At 39.4% G+C, this 10,556-nt stretch overlaps 1 protein-coding gene across 1 annotated transcript in view; it reads left to right on the top strand.

Moving 5' to 3' along the window:
* Nucleotides 1-4,955, top strand: part of LOC107097929 (prospero homeobox protein 1-like) — a 44,623-nt gene extending 39,668 nt beyond the window's left edge. Inside the window, exon 7 of the mRNA XM_015395290.1 lies at nucleotides 3,715-4,955. Within this exon, the coding sequence (XP_015250776.1) occupies nucleotides 3,715-3,900 (186 nt within the window). The 3' untranslated portion in view covers nucleotides 3,901-4,955. The remainder of the gene's footprint in view (nucleotides 1-3,714) is intronic.
* Nucleotides 4,956-10,556: the final 5,601 nt, after the last annotated feature.

The raw sequence follows: 10,556 nt of genomic DNA, 5'->3' as shown, positions 1-10,556 counted from the left end.
ATATGCTCTCGGACGAAGTGCTGTATACAAGAGGTCGGTTCTAGGGTTTTATATAATAGTTATAAAAAAGTTAGCCAAAACTGGCACATTAATAATTGTTTATTGGATCATATTTTCAGTCAATTGCAATATCTTCTAATTAAAGGTCACCATTTTTAACAGGACGAAATTTTTTTCACAGCCCTATTGGATAATGTTGAAATGTACAAATAAAAGTAGTAGAAAGTGAGGAGCTTCCACTGTTTCAATATATGTACTTCTATTAGCACAATCAATGAGCATTTATATGGAAGCTACTGGGGTTAGCTACATATGACTTTGACAAGACCAGTTGTTGAAACTACAGTTTTTAGTTGTAGTTAGCATTATGGCATCTTTTAACCCATCTTCTAGGGGGGCCCAATTTTCAGCTAATTTCTTGCTAACATGAAGGCCCTGTATGCAAATTCTGGCTGGACATTTGTGATAGCTCAAGTATAGAACAACAAATTAGATACCTAGCACAAGAAGCAATGATTTTTATTTTCTGTTAAATTTTTTTGTCATGTGATACCCTGTTGTCTGTTGTAATTAGAGTGTACAACTACAGCTATTGGTAAAGATGTGATAATAATTAGTTTGTCAACGCCCTTCAAAGTTTATTGTAGGAGTAAACAAGTATGCAATCAGTGTTTAAATGGATTGTTTGAGCAGCACAAGCAGTCGGTTTCACACAGATTTTTGACAAATATAAATTTCCAATGCACTGGAAAATAACTGGAATTTACTGGAATGGAGGATTAAAGTTTCCAGTTTGGATTCACCCATTCCACCACCTTCAACTAAATTGAGTTTTTTAGCATGTAGGATCTAGCTCAAAAGAGAAAAGATGTGACAGTGGGTTAACACTGTCACATCTTATCTCTCAATCCACAAATTTGTTTTTCTTGGGGCACAACTTTTAGGGGAAGTAAAAAGACTATCCATTTATATATGATTAACTGCTAAGAGGCATTTTTAAAACAAAGAAAAGCTCCTTATATATTTCTTATTATACTCTTTTGTGAACATGACCTATAGACACTCAAACCAACTGAGAACGCCATAAAGTTCAGGTCTAAAACCATGGACTTGGAGGAGCTGATATGCATCCTGGCTGCTTTACACTTGGCTGAAGACTGGTCCAGCATACTGTATATTATAGGTCTTGAAATGAGTCAGGGAAGCCATCTGCAAAAAGTATAGATTAATTCCCCAAACAAGACCCTCCAGCCTTTCTCTGCACCTACAAATCCTGACCATTATGGTTCTAAAAACGAGTCAACGTGCACTAGGAACATAATGGTGGCAATGTGGATTTGACTTCTTTTGACTTTTTACAGAGACTGGATTACCTTAGTAAAGTTACCCAGACCCCACACATGTAGCATTCCCTACAGGGCACAACAATGGTTACGGTCGAATGTCTTCTGCAGGTCAACAAAGCATATGAGGACCAAATGGGTGAACTTTCATAAACCCTTAAGCACCATACAGAGGGTGTAGAGATGGTCTCGTGTTCCAGGTCCCACATATCAAATTTGAAGGAATCAATGTAAATCACACTATCATCAGCAAAAGGATGAATATGGGTGATTGTCTTTATTACACCATCCTTTGCACACAACATCAGAAATGATTGTTTGCTTCACTTCAGGATATAATTCTGATTTAACCCAAAATCAAACAGTGCTTTCACTAAGCAAAGGAAGTGTTAGTAGTGATAACCTCATTAAGATATCAGGTCATCACCGCAAACATCCACAGAGTTCTCAAATATTACGAAATAATGGCTTAAAAACTGAAATGGGAAACTGGTTGCAAACTTTAAGCCCAATAGTAGAAATTACCTGAAAGTTGCATCTATATCGTTTGTACAGGACCGTCTGCTGTAAGACAATGACAGAGAGCCTCATTGAAATAACAGTGGTCTCGGGAGGGGGGATCAGCTAAAAAGAGAGGAAGGGTAGGTTGGGGTAGAGGGAGTATATGAGAGTCCAGGGAATCATTTAACCGGTGTGTGCGTGCACGTGGAGTGATTCATCCGTTCTGGTGGCGGCTAACCTTGGCACGTCCTGCCACGCGTGACGGGGTTATACTCCACTGTCCTCTACATGTGTGTGTATGAGATTTTCAGGGTGTATAGGTCATTGCATTTAGTCTGGAAGAGTCAGCTGTGTGTGCATGCAAAAAAAAAAAAAAGTTCAAAAGAAGAAAAAAAAGATACAAAGGAAACCATGGTCAGGTTGTTTTGTGCTTTTGGATGATCTTGCCCCTGGGAGAGGTGTGTGTGGTGGTGTGTGTGTGTGCGGGGGGGGGGGTGATGGGTGTGTATTATTGTTCTCCTTTCAAACAAGGTGTTAATTCATACAAGCAGTATCGCTGACAGATCCCAGACAGATGTTCATCTGCCTTGGTCAATAACCATGCGGTTCATCTGCTGTCTGTCGTCATTGTGAGTTTGCGTGCATCAGGAACTCTGACAGCACCCACAAAAACAGGCTTTACAGAAAGAAGAAGTGTTTTTAAGGGAAGTTCTGAAGAAGAACTTGGTTACAGGAATAGTAATTTAAAGACACCTGAAACAAACAGACTTTTCTTATCCTGGACTGTTTTCAGTTACACAGTTTGCTAAGATCGCCATTTTATTTTTTTTCCTTTTTTGGTAATAATTTTCCAAGGGTTTTTCGAGTGTTTTTTGTACAGTTATTTTTAATATCATCTCATCATTAATCTTACAAAATGTGTTTTGGTTTTTTTTTATTTGCCAACAGACCTACCATGCATTAAAGACAATTATTCTTTTAAGGGCTTCTAATTTAACCTGTATTTGTAAAATTCCACAAAATGAAAAATAATTTTTTTTACTAGAAAGCTTTCCTTCATGCTTTAATAATTTGCACTAAAGCAGATATCTACTTTGGCTGCTTACAGTTTATTCCATTGAATCTGGTTATACCCCCACCCTGGTCCAAAGTCAGTAAAGAAACAGCTTTCCTTTTCTGTTTTTGTAATCTACCAACTTTCTGTTACACTCGGGACATCAGTGCAACAGAAATCAGGAAAGTAAACAATGGAGAGCAACATGGAAGGAAGACAGCTCTATGGTATTATGTAAATTAGCGGGTCGACCCGCATCTGGTGTTGCCTCTGCATGCCATTCAGAGCTGAGGCGATTTTAACATGGGTTGCTTAACGAGTCGTTTTGGGTAGACACGGGTCAGTGAGCTGATGCCACTGCTGCGAAGGGCTGATTGTTCCCAGGTTTAAATGAGTTTTTCGGCCAGTGGGGAAGAGGTATAAGATTTTTTAAGTAGGCACATCAAATGTATACAGCTCTTGTATTTGAGGATCACACAAATTCATCTTGAATTCATCACAGCTTTAAATGCAAACAATGGTTGCAGCTTAAATGAAAATGGGATGACAATTACTACATACAATCTATGGGTGTTATCTTAAGATTTAAACCACAAGAGGTTCCAGTCAAGTTAAGGGTGTACAAACATCTGTAGATGTTGTATTTTTTATACTAATTCTAACACTGGAAGCAAGTTTTGGATATTGTTGGTTTTGATGCTGCGTCGTCTGAATATGACCCCCAATTAGACCAAGAACTTTGTCATATAAAATAATCAGGCTTCATATATAAAGTAGTTATGAGTTCTCGGCTTACCTGTCAAAATTCTTTGGCAGGTTCCAGATCGATTTCTTGAAGTGGCCCAGGTGACGCTTCGTGAGTTCTTCAACGCTATAGTGGCTGGAAAGGATGCAGATCCATCATGGAAGAAGGCCATCTACAAAGTAATCTGCAAACTGGACAGCGACGTTCCTGAGGTCTTCAAATCTCCCAACTGTCTCCAAGAACTCCTTCATGACTGACTAGGATACTCAAGGAAAACAGGCAAGAGGAACGAACCACCAAGGACTGTCAGAAGACCGTAAAACACAATCCTCCTTAGAGATCTTGGTAGTTGTCCTGCTCAGAGGATGTTTTAGCAGGCCTTCTTTTAAAGAGAACACTGCCCTTAATAAGATTTTATATGAAAAGTTACTCCTCCTGAATAACAGAATAAAAAGGGCTCAAGCTCAGTTTTAGATATTTATGTCTGGACTTTTAAAAATTAAAAGCAAAAACATGAGCCACTGATCCTCCTTGCACTTATAAAAAAAAAAAAAAAAAAAGGTTTTGTCCATTTTGTTCTTTCTCGTCATCCTTCTCAAGGAAATAAAAAATATGAAAAGGATGCTGGACATGAATTGAACTTCTAACAGGGATGATAATATATACAAAATCTTGTTATTGTGGATGTTTTTAACTTACATGGACATTTTTGAAGGAAAAAAAATGTGACGTTTCTGTATTTGCTCCTCCTTTGCTCCTTTGTACAAGTCCCCGTTCTTTTCTCCAATGAACCCTCAAACATGCACACACATAGACAAAGCACAGTAGCATCCATCCTCCTCACTTGAACAAGCAGAAAAACTGTTTAACCCCCCATTTTCCCATAATTTTTATCTTTTCACTTCAGCCTTTCTTTTTATTGAACTGAAAGATAGACTTCAGTGCATTGCTTGAAAACACAGAATAATATCCAGCGCCTTGAAAAAGCATTCCTACCCAAAGTTGTTGCATTAAGTTTTATTTGAGGGTTTCAAAGTAAAAGGGGGGTAAATATAAACCCATGCTACCCTTTATTAAAATTGTTTATTGATATCACTTTCCTCCTAAGATTTATGTGCCACTTTGTGTTGGTCTATTAAGTGAAATCTCAATAAATTTCTTTTCTTGGTTGAACTGTGATAAAATGTGGATTTTAAGGCGTATAGATTCTCTGTTGAGGCACTTTACCCATATCAGCTTTCTCTCTCAAAGAAATTAGTAAAATAATTTATTTCATGAACTTCAGTTGTGGGTTTGATTGCTTAATCAGTTTCAAAATGGGGGACGCTGTATTGGTCACAACATAAAAGAGACATGAAAAAAAACTGCTTGGTTCTTATTTCTGACTAATCCTGAGTGTTATCAAAAGATTCCTACAGATAAAACATGAATAAAAAAAACGTAAATTTAAAACAAAATGCAATCAGAAATAAGGCTATGAAAAATGTTTAATCAAAAAAGGTTTTGCTGTTGTCTTAGATTTTAGTTTTTCAAATTTTTATCTTTTTTGTTTACAGATTCTTTATTTTAAAAATATATCTTTAGAAGTCCTCTCTTTCCAGTTGAGTTTAAAGAATGTTATTCTTCTTAAATTGTGTTTTACAGGTCAGCTCTTCTCTTCCGGGGCGGGCTTTCCTCTATCCTCTGTCGTTGGAAGAATTAGCTTTTCTTTTGGTTTGCTGGACTTTAGCAAAACCTTTTTTGTCAGAAATGAACGTTTGTTTTGGGCTTGAAGTTTAGGGTATTGAATTTATTAGTTTTTATTAGTTTATCATATTTATAGTTTATAGGCATTTATAGTTTATTATTAGTTTATCATAAAGGAAAAGGCTTGATCAAGAAATATTTAAACAGAGAATCCTATTCACTATAATATTTGGATGTGCATATATTTGGAACGATATCGGATCGGGATACTTCTCGTATTTTTACATCAACAGGTACATTTAATCAGTTATCATATTTTATTGTATGCAGTTATTTATTTTTTTTATTCATAATAAAGTTACACATTAGCATCAGGTTTTACCAGATAAGTGATATTAAGGATTTCTGGCGCCTTTTTTGCACTTAAAAGCAAGCAAGATTCCTGTTGTAAATAGAACACAGAATCTCTTGGAGTTGCAAGTGAAAACTGTGAAAGGGTATTCATTTTAATGTGATTAAATGATATCAACATTTAATTTGTGTGGCTAGAAACCACAATGCCAAAAAATCTCAAATATGTCACACCGAGCATAGAAGGTAGAGTAACTTGAAAAAATGGTGTTGGAATATATAGATGCAAATCCTTTTAAATAAGAGGCAATAAATAAAGAAAACTTTGGATTAACTAAAACCTTCAGTACCTCCAAAGTTTTTATCTTTTTGTTCTCTTTTTTGTTTTTGCTGTAATTTTCAATGAATTCTTAAAAAGATGTTATTCACTTAACCTAGGTTAATGAAGGAGTTTTCAAACACATAGAGAATCCTGTCCTCACTGCTGAAAGTAACCTAAGAAAATATATACCAATTTATAACAGATGTATCATCTATATAAACATCAAACTTATCAGTGTATTCTCATTATCAGTTCGTATGAAATCATACGAAAAGTGATGCACAGTATTTTCGTAGAAAAACGTCAAAAACCCACGAAATACTGTGCATCACTTTTCGTACGATTTCATACGAACTGATAATGAGAATATGTTGAACTTATGGATAACATATGCCTTTTTTTCATCAAAATAGTCATAATATTTGGGGTCAAATGTAGTTATCCTTTTAACCTCTGTGTCCGTTTACAACGGACAAAGAGGTTTTAAGAAAACTAAAGGGGGAGAGAGCGAGAGAGACAGGATAGAGTTAATGAAAAGAGAGAAAATAAAACAAAACAGCAAAAATAGACACAGAAGATATACACTAACTACTAGAAGTCTGCTTCCTGACCTGTATGAGATGAGAGGAACAGAAAACAGAGAACATAACAGCAAAAAGCAGACAACATAAAACCGAAGTACACATCCAAAAATGAGCAGCGGGTATCCCTTAGATATTCATGTGTTGGGAAGGCAAAACGTAAGGTGATTACACATCATTATTCAGGGTGGTACATATCTGTAGCTGCATCTTAGCATTAAGTATTAGTGTTTATAACACCTGGAACCCAACTCCCATAGTATGGATGTATGCATAGGCATCCTCGTGTATAAAGGATTTACAAAGCTGCTTCAGAAGGAAATTATGCCTAATAGCAGGTGTGAGCAGCCCCGGAGTCACCCTACAAGGCCTTGGACAGAAAAAGAGGTGATGCGAGCCCAAGATATTCAGAGATACTCTGGATCACTGGGATACAAGGAGGGCAGACATAGGGTTGGCCAAACCCATCAGAGAAGAATGTCAGATGAGGTTACCCGCACCCAGACCCCTGATGCGCCAAACCGCACAGGGGCCCGACCTGTGTTGGGGTCCCATGGGTCTGCGGCAGCGAGCCCATGGGCTATGCTGGCGGCTGGTCCCGACCGAGGTGGAAACCGATGAGAGCCCTGAGGTACGGGGGCACGCTATATCCCCAAGTGGAGACCCCACAGGGCCAGGAGGCTCAAGCCCAGCAACAACCAGGAATGAGACAACGCCCTCTGACATACCCAACCCAACAAACACAAGCACCTGTCACTGGCAGGGACCAAAAGAAGAGGAAGGAAGCAGGCCCTGCTCATTCTTGGGGCTTAGAATGTTAAGTAGGTGGTGCGGGGGATGCAAACACCCAACCTAACAAGTAGACAGCAACAGCATCACATTCAGCCAGTCACACAATACCACCATTTAACCCATATACACACATACAAGCACTCAACGGAGATGCACAGAGGGGCAGACACTAAACATATTCTTATACTCCTCATACATAAACTATTCTCTTAGGTCTGGGGGCCAATCCCCCTAGGGGGAACAGGCCCATAGGCCTAGGAGGAAATCCCCAGACCCAAGGCAGGCAAAAGAAGGAAACCCAAACCCAAAAGAAAAAACCCAAACCTGGTCACCCTATGATACTCACCATATATTGCAGATATGACTATATGTTTACTATGTCACAATATCTAAGAACCAGTTAACGTTTTTTCTCTAAAAATGTTTAACTCTACAGTATTAAAATACTTAAAGACTTCTTAAAAGGTGAGAATAAATAATGGCAGATTAAAATATGTTAATATCTCGATATCTTGATATACTCCTGTCATAAAATGAGGACAGATGGACCCAGTATTCAAGGAAAGACAGCCAGTAGGAAAGTTAAAAAAGTTTATTAAATAAAACAAACTAAAGCGGAGCTGTGGCTCCGCGGACACTGCAGGCGGGGGGACGGGGTACCGCCCAATCTCAGACACTCTGTAGTGGGAGAAACACAGGTAAGTGACCACAATCATTTGACAGAAGATTATCTGAGTTGGTCACTTACCTGGTTTAACAGTCCAGACCAAGAATGTCCCCAAAGGCTGCAGTCCCAGAGGTCATGCTGGAAGCCGATCCTGGTCAGGGATCCAGAACAGATTCAATTCAATTCAGTTTATTTATATAGCGCCAAATTCACAACACATGTCATCTCAAGGCACTTCACAGTTCAACCAGATCATACAGTCAAATTGATACAAAGTTTTCTATCTAAGGAAAACCAGTTGATTGCATCGACTCATTGACTCAAATACAGTACAATCCCTCACACTAAGCATGCTTGTAGCGACAGTGGAGAGGAAAAACTCCCTTTTAACAGGAAGAAACCTCCAGCAGAACCAGGCTCAGTGTGAGCGGCCATCTGTCGAGGCCGACTGGGGTTCAAGGAGACAGAAGCAGAGATACAAAAAGCAGCTGTAAAAGGCGGCCCCGTCCAGGAAACACACAGCCAGGCAGACAAGCTCCAAGGCAGCTCCCATGCCAGAGGACGAAGAGAGCACATCCACTCAGTCACGGTCAGAGAAACAGGACCACACTGGAAAACAGGACCACACTGGAAAACAGGACCACACTGGAAAACAGGCCGATCTCCAACATCTATAAACAAGGGTGTTGATGGAAGCAGCACAGCTGATGTTTCTTTCCAGGATGACGTCACAGCCAAACAGGAACAGACGAGGCAAAGCTACTCTGAGGAAAAGCAGAGAGAGCAGAAGGTTAGAGATTGAACTAACAGATTCTGCAGAATAGGAGAACAGAGAGAGAATGAAGCAGAATGATGAAATGGGGGAACAGAACAGGATCCAGACTTCCAGGCATGCACAAGCTCCCAGGCGGGTTCAGAGTCTGACAGGGTCCAGAAGCATGACCAGGTGGTCACGCACAGGAGCAGACAGGATCAGGTGCAGACAGGCAGGCACAGTGGAAGAGGGTAGCCGAGACAGGACGTAGAACCAGAAGTTGAAGCAGGACTTTAAACTGGTCTCCTCTCTGGAGCCAGGCTTACTGGATAAAAACTGAACCTCACCACATATTGAGCCAAAAACCCAGAGGACTCCGTGGGGGAGGAACAGTGGACGATCAGGAGACGAGACAAACACAAAAACCCTCTTTCCACTGGCTGCCAGGATCCAGGATATGAACCATGAACTAAAAACTGAACAGACAGACTGACAGAAAGACAAGAAATGATCTGGCCATGAATGCTCAGGCTGAACTGAATTTAAACCAGAGGAAACAGGTAAGGGGAATAAATTGTATTTAAAGCAGGGAGGGAAAACGGCAGGTGAGAGGAATTACTAATTACTGTAGGGAGGAGCAAACAGGCCAGATAATGACAATTCCTCATCCTCCTGTGCTGATTGGGTGGGAGGGCGGCTGATCTAAGTAATTTGTGACCATTTCATAGATTTTATTTGCGAGAAAAAAAAGTTGAAAAAAGTCTAAATTTCTAAGTTACATAGCTGCGCAAATATTTTGAATTTATAACAAATGATCATATCTCCTAATGTTCATTGTTTCTCCATCACACTGCAACATGAGATAAATTGTTCTTTAAAAGGGCAACCAAAAAAAAAAAAAATCAACCCAAATTATTTTTTTTTTTTTAGTGTAAGGGGGTTGACTGTTAGAAAGCATGTACCTGCGCACATAGACTCCTCACCATTGACCCAAGCCGTATCCAGGCAACGCGATGGCCACTTTCACTCCATCAGTGCCCTCTCTCTTTCTGGATTCTGCACAGGGACATGTGATCCCCTGTTGTTGCTGATGAATTGAAAAGAAGAGCGCTGTGCGATTATTGTCAGCACAAAAGCCTCAAAAGCTGCTGACGCCTAGATTAGGCAGAACAAAGACAAAGGTACTGGCTCACACTCGGACACACAAAATAAGTCCTGGCTGCCCTCACTACCATAACCTCCTGCTTCTCTTTACACTGTAAGTCTCTCTTGCTCCTCCGTGCCCCTCTTCAGGGTTGAATACTTCCTGTTCTTCTTTCTGACTAAACTAACAAAAAAAAGCAGGGAATTATAATGTAGAGCTATACAAAGAGATTTTGAAATCTGATAAAGTGATTAGAGGAAAGCAAGATAAAGTTGTAAACCTATAGAAAAAAACAATTTAGATAGACTATAACCTTAAATGCTGCAATTTGGATCAGTTTGCTCTGATACAATGAATTACACAATTTAAAAGCACGCAATTTAGCAGCATCTAGTGGTAGAGCTGTAAAATACAATTAATCCATTATTTCATGAGAAGTTTTCACCTTTCAAAATCAGTATTTAAAGTTCAAGGTCCTTCGGGCCCATTTTAAAAGTATACATAGCATATTTCAATCAGCTGGAAAATGGATGGATGGATGGATGGATGGATGGATGGATGGATGGATGGATGGATGGATGGATGGATGGATGGATGGATGGATGGATGGAGGGAC

Source organism: Cyprinodon variegatus, unplaced genomic scaffold (genome assembly GCF_000732505.1).
Source record: "Cyprinodon variegatus isolate N-32 unplaced genomic scaffold, C_variegatus-1.0 Scaffold734, whole genome shotgun sequence".
In the NCBI taxonomy this organism is placed as follows: domain Eukaryota; kingdom Metazoa; phylum Chordata; class Actinopteri; order Cyprinodontiformes; family Cyprinodontidae; genus Cyprinodon; species Cyprinodon variegatus.
This window is presented reverse-complemented; position numbering and strand designations above follow the sequence as displayed.